General features: G+C 37.4%; 1 protein-coding gene across 1 annotated transcript in view; it reads left to right on the forward strand.

The window, feature by feature from the left end:
• Positions 1–11,544, forward strand: part of SLC35F5 (solute carrier family 35 member F5) — a 52,445-nt gene extending 40,901 nt beyond the window's left edge. The window contains exons 14-16 of the mRNA XM_065880338.1: positions 5,068–5,222; positions 5,740–5,826; positions 8,976–11,544. Coding sequence (XP_065736410.1) covers positions 5,068–5,222; positions 5,740–5,815 — 231 coding nt within the window. The 3' untranslated portion in view covers positions 5,816–5,826; positions 8,976–11,544. The remainder of the gene's footprint in view (positions 1–5,067; positions 5,223–5,739; positions 5,827–8,975) is intronic.
• Positions 11,545–13,353: the final 1,809 nt, after the last annotated feature.

The raw sequence follows: 13,353 nt of genomic DNA on the forward strand, positions 1-13,353 counted from the left end.
TTTCCTTCATTTCTTTTTCATTTATTTCTGATCTGATTTTTATGATTTCTTTCCTTCTGCTAGCTTTGGGGTTTTTTTGTTCTTCTTTCTCTAATTGCTTGAGGTGCAAGGTTAGGTTGTTTATTCGAGATGTTTCCTGCTTCTTAAGGTGGGCTTGTATTGCTATAAACTTCCCCCTTAGAACTGCTTTTGCTGCATCCCATAGGTTTTGGGTCGTTGTGTCTCCATTGTCATTTGTTTCTAGGTATTTTTTTTATTTCCTCTTTGATTTCTTCAGTGATCACTTCATTATTAAGTAGTGTATTGTTTAGCCTCCATGTGTTTGTATTTTTTACAGATTTTTTCCTGTAATTGATATCTAGTCTCATGGCGTTGTGGTCGGAAAAGATACTTGATACAATTTCAGTTTTCTTAAATTTACCAAGGCTTGATTTGTGACCCAAGATATGATCTATCCTGGAGAATGTTCCATGAGCACTTGAGAAAAATGTGTATTCTGTTGTTTTTGGATGGAGTGTCCTATAAATATCAATTAAGTCCATCTTGTTTAATGTATCATTTAAAGCTTGTGTTTCCTTATTTATTTTCATTTTGGATGATCTGTCCATGGGTGAAAGTGGGGTGTTAAAGTCCCCTACAATGAATGTGTTACTGTTGATCTCCCCTTTTATGGTTGTTAGTATTTGCCTTATGTATTGAGGTGCTCCTATGTTGGGTGCATAAATATTTACAATTGTTATATCTTCTTCTTGGATCGATCCCTTGATCATTATGTAGTGTCCTTCTTTGTCCCTTTTAATAGTCCTTATTTTAAAGTCTATTTTGTCTGATATGAGAATTGCTACTCCAGCTTTCTTTTGGTTTCCATTTGCATGGAATATCTTTTTCCATCCCCTTACTTTCAGTCTGTATGTGTCTCTAGTTCTGAAGTGGGTCTCTTGTAGACAGCATATATAAGGGTCTTGTTTTTGTATCCATTCAGCCAATCTGTGTCTTTTGGTGGGAGCATTTAGTCCATTTACATTTAAGGTAATTATCGATATGTATGTTCCTATTTCCATTTTATATATTGTTTTGGGTTCGCTACTATAGGTCATTTCCTTCTCTTGTGTTTCGTGTCTAGAGAAGTTCCTTTAGCATTTGTTGTAAAGCTGGTTTGGTGGTGCTGAACTCTCTCAGCTTTTGCTTGTCTGTAAAGGTTTTAATTTCTCCATCAAATGTGAATGAGATCCTTGCTGGGTAGAGTAGTCTTGGTTGCAGGCTATTCTCCTTCATCACTTTCAGTATGTCCTGCCACTCCCTTCTGGCTTGTAGGGTTTCTGCTGAGAGATCAGCTGTTAACCTTATGGGGATTCCCTTGTGTGTTATTTGTTGTTTTTCCCTTGCTGCTTTTAATATGCTTTCTTTGTATTTAATTTTTGACAGTTTGATTAATATGTGTCTTGGCGTGTTTCTCCTTGTATTTATCCTGTATGGGACCCTCTGTGCTTCCTGGACTTGATTAACTATTTCCTTTCCCATATTAGGGAAGTTTTCAACTATAATCTCTTCAAATATTTTCTCAGTCCCTTTCTTTCTTTCTTCTTCTTCTGGAACCCCTATAATTCGAATGTTGGTGCGTTTCATGTTGTCCCAGAGGTCTCTGAGACTGTCCTCAGTTCTTTTCATTCTTTTTCCTTTATTCTGCTCTGCAGTAGTTATTTCCACTACTTTATCTTCCAGGTCACTTATCCGTTCTTCTGCCTCAGTTATTCTGCTATTGATCCTATCTAGAGTGATTTTAATTTCATTTATTGCATTGTTCATCGTTGCTTGTTTCATCTTTAGTTCTTGTAGGTCCTTGTTAACTGTTTCTTGCATTTTGTCCATTCTACTTCCAAGATTTCGGATCATCCTTACTATCATTATTCTGAATTCTTTTTCAGGTAGATTGCCTATTTCCTCTTCATTTGTTAGGTCTGGTGGGTTTTTATCTTGCTCCTTCATCTGCTGTGTGTTTTTCTGTCTTCTCATTTTGCTTATCTTACTGTGTTTGGGGTCTCCTTTTTGCAGGCTGGACTTTCGTAGTTCCCGTTGTTTTTGATGTCTGTCTCCAGTGGCTAAGGTTGTTTCAGTGGGTTGTGTAGGCTTCCTGGTGGAGGGGACTAGTGCCTGTGTTGTGCTGGATGAGGCTGGATCTTGTCTCTCTAGTGGGCAGGTTCACGTCTGGTGGTGTGTTTTGGGGTGTCTGTGGCCTTATTATGATTTTAGGCAGCCTCTCTGCTAATGGGTGGGGTTGTGTTCCTGTTTTGCTAGTTGTTTGGCATAGGTTGTCCAGCACTGTGGCTTGCTGGTCGTTGAGTGAAGCTGGGTGCTGGTGTTAAGATGGAGGTCTCTGGGATATTTCCACCGTTTAATATTATGTGGAGCTGGGAGGTCTCTTGTTGACCAGTGTCCTGAAGTTGGCTCTCCTACCTCAGAGGCAGAGCCCTGACTCCTGGTTGGAGCACCAAGAGCCTTTCATCCACACAGCTCAGAATAAAAGGGAGAAAAAGTAGGGAGAATTAGTAGAAGTATGAGTAAAGAAAGAAGGAAAGGAGGAAAGTAAGGAAGGAAGAAAGAAGCAAAGAAGGAAAGAAAGGAGGGAGGGAGGGAGGGAGGAAGGAAGGAAGGAGGGAAAGAAGGAAAAAAGACAGAAAGAAAGATGATACAGTAAAAATAAAATAAAGTATAATATAGTTATTGAATTAAAAAATATTTAGAAAAAAAAAAAGGGACGGATAGAACCTTAGGACAAATGTTGGAAGCAAAGCTATACAGAGAAAATCTTACACAGAAGCATACACATACACCTTCACAAAAAGAGGTAAAGGGGGAAAAATCATAAATCCTTCTCCCTGAGACCACCTCCTCAATTTGGGGTGATTCGTTGTCTAAAGGAGGGAAGGAAGGAAGGAAAGAAAGAAAGAACGAAGGTAAAGTATAATAAAGTTACTACAATTAAACTTAATTATTAAGAAAAAGAATTTTTAAAAAAAAGTCATGGACGGATAGAGCCCTAGGACAAATGGTGGAAGCAAGAGTATACAGACAAGATCTCACACAGAAGCATACACGTACACATTCACAAAAAGAGGAAAAGGGAAAAAAATCATAGATCTCGCTGCTAAATTCCACCTCTTCAATTTGGGATCATTCCTTGTCTATTCAGGTATTCCACAGATGCAGGGTATATCAAGTTGATTGTGGAGCTTTAATCCGCTGCTTCTGTGGCTGCTGGGAGAGATTTCCCTTTCTCTTCTTTGTTCTCACAGCTCACGGGAGCTCAGCTTTGGATTTGGCCCTGCCTCTGCGTGTAGGTCGCTGGAGGGCATCTGTTTTTTCGCTCAGACAGGACGGGGTTAAAGGAGCCGCTGATTCGGGGCCTCCGGCTCACTCAGGCCGGGGGTTGGGGGATGGGGGAAGGAGGGGCACTGCGTGCGGGGCCGGCCTGCGGCGGCAGAGGCAGCGTGACGTTGCGGCAGAGGCCGGCGTGACGTTGCACCAGCCTGAGGCCCGCCGTGCGCTGTCCCGGGGAAGTTGTCCCTGGATCCCGGGAACCTGGCAGTGGCGGGCTGCACAGGCTCCGCGGAAGAGGGGCGCGGAGAGTGACCTGTGCTCGCACACAGGCCCCTTGGTGGCGGCAGCAGCAGCCTTAGCGTCTCCCGCCCGGCTCTTGGGTCCGCGGTTTTAGCCGCGGCTCGCGCCCGTCTCGGGGGCTCGCGCCCTCAGCCGCGGCTCGCGCCCGTCTCTGGGGTTCGCGCTTTTAGCCGCGGCTCGCGCCCGTCTCTGGAGTTCCTTTAAGCAGCGCTCTTAAACCCCTCTCCTCGCGCACCAGGAAACAAAGAGGGAAGAAAAAGTCTCTTGCCTCTTCGGCCGGTGCAGGCTTTTCCCCGAACTCCCTCCCGGCTAGCCGTGGTGCACTAACCCCTTCAGGCTATGTTCAAGCCGCCAACCCCAGTCCTCTCCCTGAGCTCCGTCCAAAACCAAAACCCGAGCCTCAGCTCGCAGCCCCGCCCGCCCCGGCGGGTGAGCAGACAAGCCTCTCGGGTTGGTGAGTGCTGGTCGGCACCGATCGTCTGTGCAGGAATCTCCCCGCTTTGCCCTCCGCACCCGTCGCTGTGCACTACTCCGCGTTCCCGAAACTCCCCCCTCTGCCTCCCGCAGTCTCCGCCCGCGGAGGGGCTTCCTAGTGTGTGGAAACTTTTCCTCCTTCACAGCTCGCTCCCACTGGTGCAGGTGCCGTCCTTATTCTTTTGTCTCTGTTTTTTCTTTTGCCCTACCCAGTTACGTGGGGAGTTTCTTGCCTTTTGGGAGGTCTGAGGTCTTCTGCCAGCCTTCAGTAGGAGTTCTGTAGGAGTTGTTCCACGTGTGGATGTATTTCTGGTGTATCCGTGGGGAGGAGGGCGATCTCCGCGTCTTACTCTTCCGCCATCTTCAAGGTCCCCCCCCCGTGATCTTTATTTTACTTAGTTATGATTTCCTTTTGAAATTTTCTGTTTCATTTGTTACTAGATAATCAGGCTATATTTCATCAATAAAATGTTTGCAAAAGTTTTACTTGAGTTTCATCTGTTTTTAGTACTGTCTTAAGAACCGTAACATAACACACATATCATAGCAATAGCATAACCTAGTTTTTCAAAAGTGGGAGTTTTTAAAAATGACTTCAGGAACTAAAGGGGAAGAATCAACTTGAGAACAGGCAGTAATCAGTAAAGAAAATATGGGCAATGTGATGTGTAAGGCAAATGCTTAAAATTTCATAATTCTGTTTCTCATGTACTATGCCTGTACTTATTAGTGAAAAGCATGCTTTCCTTTAGGCTATTTTCCAAGCAAGAAGTATTTTTGTTGGTAATTTAAGCAAGTGGTTAATATGTTGACGTCCTGAATCCTTATATTTAATAATAACATACTTAAAATGTTGTCAAAGATTAGTATTATTTTCTTGGTGTTTTACTGTATTCCTGCAAGTTATCATAAGTGGAAAACTTGTCTTAATGGTAATTGTGGGTGTTTTGTTTTTCTTCCATCTCTTATTTTTAGGTGCAGTTTTCTTGGTTATTTTTTGCAGGCGCTATCCCTGTATTTTTTTCATTTTTTATTGTAACTCTCTTGTGCCATTATAATAATTGGGATCCTGTGATGGTGGGAATCAGAAGAATTTTTGCCTTTATATGCAGAAAACATCGAATTCAGAGGTAGGTTAATTTCTAATACAGATTTTTAAAAAATAATGTTTACTAAGTAAATTAGGAATCATATCATGCTGGCCTAGCTTTTTAGAGATTCTGTGAAGAACTTTTAAAAGATTATAATTTTATATGTACAGTGCCAGATAAAAGAATTTGTTCAGACCCTTCAGGTGATAAGATAGTTTCTTCCCAACTGCTTTTTAAAAAAAAAAAAAAGTTTTGATTCACAGGTACAACCAAAGTGCTTACTGCTTTGCTAAAACAAATTTAAATGTAGAAAACATTTGTTTGTTTGAAAAAAATTCATAATAAAATATGATAACATTGCCTCCATTTTTTTTCAATTTCTTTCTTTTTAAGAGAGAGAAACCTTTTTACATTCTACTCTAAAAAGAATTTGGGACAATTTGTTGGAGAATCTTGACCTTGTCTTAGGTCTGACCTCAAGCCTCAGCCAGTGGAGTAGATCATTTTTAAGGGTTCCTTAGGTCTAAAGCTTTCCTAACTATTGTCTTTTTTTAAGGGTTCCAGAAGACAGCGAACAGTGTGAGAGTCTCATTCCTATGCACGGTGTTTCTCAGGAGGATGGAGCTAGTTAGCTGTAGTCCAGGTTTGTATGTTAGCTGACAGTAGTATTGAATAAGATTCTTATTCTTGTATTGCTCAAATACAGAATCGATTTTCCATTATTAGTTGTTTGAGAGGCAATATAGCTTAGAGGCTAAGGGAGTCCAATTCTGGAGTCAAACTTCCTGGGTTCCAATTCCAGCTTCTCTATGTACTAGCTCTGTGACTTTATGCAACGTTCTTAACCTCACTGTGCCTCAGCTTTCTTATCTGTAAAATGGGGTTGCAGTAGAACCTCCCTCACAAAGTTGTTAGAAGAATTAAATACTTGGTAAGTTTAAAACACATACAATATAATACCTGAGTCAAATTAAGTGATTCCCAAGTTTTGTTTGTTTGTTTGCTTTTTGAAAAGGAAGAAGTAAAATTGTATTCAGTTGCAGATTGCATGATTATATTTAGAAATTCTAAGGAATTAGCAAAAAAAGTTATTAGAATAATTGAGTTTAGCAAGATCACATATACAGTGTCAATATAAAAAAATCTTCCTATTATTTCTATATGTAGCAATGAACAATAATTAAATTAAGAAAAATTCCATAAACAATGAACTTTTAAAAATACAAGTACATTTAACAAACATTGTGCAAGACTTGTAGATGGAAAACTAAAAAATAATTCAGAGAAAAATTAGAGATATGAGTAAATGGAGAGATATAATAATGTGTTCATGGGTTGAATGACTCAACCCATTAAGATGTACTATTAAAAACCCAGTTATCCCTAAACTGATCTATAGATTGAGTGCAATCCCAGTCAATATTCTAACGAGCTTTCTTGTGGAAATTGACAAGATGGTCCTAAAATAAGGCAATTAAAAATTTTTTATCTATTTTTTAAAATTAAATTATACTTGAACTACAACACTGTTAGATCCAGGTACAAAACATTGTGATTTGCTATTTCTATACACTACAAAATAATCACAAGTGATTCCAAGTTTTTTGAGGTTTTTTTGCGGTATGCGGGCCTCTTACTGCTGTGGCCTCTCCTGTCGCAGAGCACAGGCTCCGGATGCGCAGGCCCAGTGGCCACGGCTCACGGGCCCAGCCGCTCCGCAGCATGTGGGATCTTCCCGGACCGGGGCACGAACCCGCATCCCCTGCATCGGCAGACGGACTCTCAACCACTGCGCCACCAGGGAAGCCTGTGATTCCAAGTTTTAACTATTACTTACATTCATGCTAATGGTCATCATTTTACTTAATGATACACTTTAGAAAAATATTTTTTTCTGAGTATAAAATTAAGAAAAAATGTAATACTTCAGTGTATATCCAGTCTCTTCTCCATGTATGTGTGTGTGTTTACCACAACTGGCACAATATATATCCTGATTCTCTGACTATGCTTTTCACTTAACAATGTTTCGAAAACATTTCCACATTTTTTTTTTTAATTTTAAGAAATAGTATCTTATATATTTCTTACATGACAGAAAGAGTACGTGATAGTTTATGTTTCTCTTAATGAGTCCTTGGAATATATCCACCGTATATCTTTGGTAGGTAGGAAAGCAATTATTTATTTAGAGCAAGAGGTCACAATAAATTACTAAAATTCTGGAAATTCTGGTCCCTTTCTTCTGAGATAACTTTAGACGATTTATATTGAAATGTTTCTTGATTACACCTGGGCTTCCCCTCTTCACCTAGAACATTGAAGAACTCCTGTCAACTCCTTGCACTCACATTGGCCATGAAGCTTAAGTTTATCTTCATGGTAAATTCACCTCTAACCCAAGGCTATTTGTCTTGGTTTTATGTTTTTCTTTGATTGGTCTTTTTTTATTCTAGTTTTTCCTCTTAGGATGGTTATATATGCACATAGTTTGAAGAGTTAGAGTTCTACAATTCTTACTGTACAATGCAGCTATCCCCTGCCCTGCACTGCCTATCCTGCTTTCATTCTTTTCCCACCCTGAGGAGTCCCTTTAAACTCTTCATTGATTTGTTTCATATTTTCCTCTCCATCTAAGTACCATGCTTATACTTCTATTTCTTGATTTCTCAGTTTCAGGCCTCTTCAGTTGGTTTTCCCACTATGGCACATGAGGACAGGTTACTTTCAGTTTCCCCCTCCTCTGCTCCCACTGCACTTGCCTGCCTTCCAGCCCTGTATCATTCCTACCTCCTCATCATCCCAGGATATTTATCCTGTGATTTTGAATAGATGTGTAATCAGTGTTTACATTGTTATGCCTATATAAATGTTACTTTTACCTGAGCCATGTAGGTTTGTGCCTGGCATTTCCCCAGTCCAGAGACCCTCTGTTACTACCCTTTTTGGAGAATAAACCTCAGATCTTCTCCTGGGATAGAGAAGAGGCACTTGACCAGCTGTGAAACGTGAGGGGCGGGCATCTGAGTGTCTAACTGCTTTTTCTATAAACTTTGTACCAATCTGCCTACTTTTAGTTGTTTCTTCACCCCTCCTTACAGAGGCATCTGGTTGTATTTCTTCATTGCTAGCTAAGAGTTGGCTGCTCTTTTCTTGTCTCTGTTCTTCTCTATGTCCATGTGGTTTATACTTCTTTAAAAAAATCCCTTTATTATCTTTTTACTGAGGTTTTGGGGACAGAGTAGAACTATGTATATTTTGCTCTTTTAAAATTGTTTTAATTTTTAAAAATTAAAAAAATGCAAATAGTTATTCTTTAAAGCTTTTTAATGCTATAATTTATACACTTTCCCTCCCTAGTATGCTGTGCATTATTCCCATACTCACACTCATACCCACCCTCACCCAGATATTTTTGGAAGTGAGAGCTGGATAAAGAGGAGATAGTGAAGACTGAAGAAGATGGACTACAATAGAGTAGAATAAAGTAGGGCAGGTTGGGCAGCAGTCTTTGTCTTGACAGGGGTAATGGTGGAATGTACCTTGAATAAAACTGTTATTATGTGATCTTAAAGTAGTATTGGATGTCAGCCTTTGACATTGCTGTAGAACTCACTTTCATGAGTTCTTAGAACTCACCTCAAGTTCTGGTATCCAGTTATTAAGTATATAGGCTGTGTTTGATATATATTCCAATGGTAAGATAATTTTCTTTTTAAAATATAAACTATAGAAATTAAAGCTATGACAGTTGTAATCTAATGATGATCCCGTGTTTGTTTTTATTTTTAGCTTGATAATGGAACAATATACGGTGAAGAGACAATCTCTGGCAAGTTTTTGTAGAAAAATGTTTCGGTGCCTAGTCTGAAAAATAGCAGTTTCAGTTCTTTGGAACTCTAAAACATATTTTCCTCTTGTCTGTTTTCTTCATTTTCATAATGAAGTACTTTGCTATGTGGCTGTGTACATATCACTACAGTTATAGGAAGTTTCAGTCTACAGTCCATCTGAAGGACCAACCTGCCTTACACATCTCAAGGAATTCAGCTGATGAAATAATTAGGACTAATCAAGGGATAAAATTTTAATGTTCTGGAGACTTTATTTTCACATATTATTTGTTAAATGCTGGACTATATTATGAAAATGTTTTCAAGAAATCATTTTAAGTATATAGATTGGTGTTTCTTACAGGTAAAATGCTAAAATAAGCTGCCTATAATAGGTATGGATTATATTTTTGAGTTTTGTAGAATATTACAAATTAACAACACGAAAAATGTTTAATTTATGCAGCAAATATACTCACACAAATTTGGTAGGACTTTAGAAAGAATCGATATTTGAGAAAAGATCTGGTTCACTTACACTACATATACTGTATTATCCTTTCATAGCATTAGGTGCCTTCTACTTTAAATCTGTGACAAACCATGACAAATTTTTAAAGGAGAAGTATTGTAAAATGAAGAATCATGTACTTCTAAAGACTGTATTGCTGTAAGTTTAATTGATAAAGCTCTGCTTATTTAGAGTTTTGAAGAAATATCCTCTCTTCAATTAAACATTTTCATAATGGAATGATGTAAATTGAAGTGATAAAGAGTATTATTAAAATAAAATGTTTATATATATGTGTGTGTATTATAGATCTATCAATTGGTTTCTGATTTTTTTCACATATAAATGTGCCAAATTATCCTAGAACTGGATGCCTCTTCTTTAAATAATTTTAGTTTTCCTAAATAAATTTTTATGGTTAAAAACCAAAGAAGGAAGGCAAGAAGAAATTCTACTTTAAAAATTACATTTGGAGATTTCCTTTACCAAGTTTACATTAAATATAGATACTCCTGATTTTAACTTTTATACTTAGGTCTTATATGTCCTTATTGTGCAGCAGCTCCTGGACTCTCCTCACTGTAGCCCTCAGAGGATGAATGTATGTCTCAGGATTCATCCAGGCTTTTGATTAATCAGAACGTACTTCCTTCTCAAGTTTTGTGAGATTAGTTCCTTTCTCTTCAAAATTTCTTAACACATCTGATTTTTTAAAATTCCCTTTGCAATATTTAGCTTCAGTTCGTCTTATTCACGTTCTTAAAATTGCTTCGATGTTACCGTAAGTCTAAAATGAAGTTTAGCCATCTTTCTGCTTGTCCTGAGATTTTATATTATATTAATTTAAAAGATTGTTGATAACATTAAATTTTAAAAATAGATGTTATCCTATTTGGTGTCACCAATAAATCTTAAACCGAAAAGAATCCTGATTTTGTGAGCTTGGCACAGGTTAAAGGCATGTAAAGAATGTGGACCTCGAAGAAATTTTCTCTTGAAAAGAACTAATGAAGTACATTTCAGTTACTCAGAGACTAAGTTTGGTTGACGTTCCCTATCTGTATACCCCTACTTCATGTTTTTTGCTGTTTTGACAGTTCGCCAGTACCTTTCCGCAGTTTACGGGATGAAATAGTTGAAACAGTGTCAGTGAAATTCAAGCTTTAAATTTTTCTGTAAATATGGTAGGAAAAGAGGTTGAACTTAGAATTTTTTGGTTGTCCATGTGCTCTATGTTCACATGTCATACAGATCATGTGTTGTCACTCAGGATTCCAGAAGTAGTCAGCCTTGTTAACATACTGGATAAATCTTGAGGAGGTCTTCCACTAGGCTCTGCTTTTTGTCAAAGAACCTCTTTAGAAGGAAGCAAAATTACATTGGTTAGCTGAAAGTAGGGATTACTGCTGCTTTGCCAACTTACATATTGTTTTTTCTCCCAGGTTATATTTATCTAAATGATTTTGGTATTTGAATACTGTAGCCATGGCAAGTGAGCAGTTGAAGACTTCCTTTCTGCACCTTGTAGTTAAGGGTTCACCTTCTCAGAAAATTAAGTTATGGTAGATTACTTTCATTCTGTGATTACCCAGAAGTCTAAGTATCAGGGCCCTAGGGTCACAGCAACCACACTGCAGGCCTTTGGAAATGTTGGGAGAGGTTACACTCAAGTAACTGCTAATGTCCTTCATCTCTGTTGGAACAGTGTTGGCCTGTGATTATATTTTTCTGAATCTAAAGACCCAAATAGGGATTTCTAATACCTTGTTTCAGTCTTCTACTTTTCTTCCCATACATAATTTAAATTCCATTATTGTATAACATTTCAAATTATGACCTTGATGAAAGGGAGTCTGCTGTTTTGTCAGAAACACTTTCAGTTAGATGAACATCAGAATCTCTACTAAAACAAAACTGAAAAATGAGGCAGCCTTAAAAGTGCTTAGATGAACGCTTTTTGAAGCTCAGAAAAGCCATTAGATATACGTAAGACATTCCATTAAATAAATTTTGATTTTTAAAAAGTTGATATATTGACTTCTGTCAGCCTGACTTAATTAATTCCTTAAACTGATTTTCCCACTGGCAGCCAATGAATAAAATTAATTGTTTCTATAGAAGTGAGCTCACAAGGTTAAATGAATGTTCTCAAAGGTATACAGTCTTATTTCAGGACAAATGCTCATGCCTGCTCCACAATGAATCATGCAGAACCAATTTGGGGTTGCAAGGTGTGACTTCTCTGGAAGCCAAGGCTTTTCATAAGGCAGTTTGGTAAGATCTGTAGCGCTAATCCTCAGTGTGCTGGTTGAAGAAACAAAATATCTCTAAAGAAAGACAAAGTAGGAAGTAATTTTAAAATATATTTCCCAGAATCATATCAGCAAATAAATGAAATGTCATTTTTATTTTAAGCAATTCTAGTTGTTAGAATCCTGCCTCATTTCTCCCTACTTTCCTTTTGAAAGATTCTCTATTACTAAATAATATTATAGGAAGAATTCAAAGAATTAAGAGATGACTGTTACCTCTGACATCTGCAAATTTAACTTATACAGCTAACATAATTGTGTGCTGATTTTGTTTCTTCGATGGTGACAGGGCATATATGAGATTCTCAAGTCTACAGAATTTGAAGGTAGGGTTCTATTTTATTACGTCATGTACCAAAAATTCCATTTGGCTAAACTGAGGTACATTTTTTTACATAGACTTGCAATTTTTAGATGCCCCACATTTCCTTTTTTATACTATCAGCCTCGTCCATCTGTAGAAAAACTAATAGTACAGTATTTCGTAGTCTGTCCTGTATATGTACATAGGAAACTTCCCTTTAAATATTAAGAGCCTTTTAAAAACTGCGGACAGAAAAGGAGTTGATTATAAATTCAAAGCAAATAATGACCATTGGGAATTTATTGTTATATTAACATGAAGCTTTTTTGTTTTGCCATTAGGCGTCAAGAGGACATGATAATTGAAATCTTTATTTTAACTTTAACTCTTATTATAATGATTACCTTATTTTCATTCTGATTTTTTGGTTTTCTAAAAAAAATTGTGTTTTATATATCTTAGGAACTAAGCATCATTTTTAATGTCATTGCATTTAAAAAACAAGACTTTCCTATAAAATTTCCTATATGATAACTATACATACTAGAATGGCAACTAATGAAATCATTGACAAAAATTTAAGGAAAAATTACATATGGAAAGGAATTAGTATTCTCCGGTTAGGCATACTTGCCGAAATGCTAAAGTGAAACGGCAAAATATCCAATGAGAACATTTTGAATTTCTGGTAACATGAATTATTTTATTTTTCATTTGGGGGTTTGGAGTGGAGGAGCACTCAGATGAAGACAGCATTTCCTTCATGATGTTTAAAGTTGGAAAAGGAAACCTTCCAAATGGAAATTTTTAACAAGGTACTTCATTAAATTCTTAGTTTTTAATTTAATTTTACACGTGGTTTCTTTCTTAAGAGCTACTTTTATTAACTTTAACTTAGATCCTTGTATGCTAAACATTCAGTATATCCCTACTTGGTTTTCCTATACCTAGTTTTAATTATGGCAAGTAATACTAAAGTCAGTCAGGCAAGGGTATTTGTCAATTTCAGTGGATCTTTATAAGGCAGGCAGAAGATTTTTGTTTCAAGTCTTATTTATTTGGGACATAAGATGAAAACAGTTCTTCAGAATCTTACTGGCAATATTTGTTTATTCAGAATAGCTCTCACTTTTTTTTTCTTATGAAAAAATTCAATGTCAAGCAGTTAGACCGTAACATCAAAAGCAAAATTTTGTTGAAGGCCATCCCT

This window comes from Phocoena phocoena, chromosome 7 (genome assembly GCF_963924675.1).
Source record: "Phocoena phocoena chromosome 7, mPhoPho1.1, whole genome shotgun sequence".
NCBI lineage: Eukaryota > Metazoa > Chordata > Mammalia > Artiodactyla > Phocoenidae > Phocoena > Phocoena phocoena.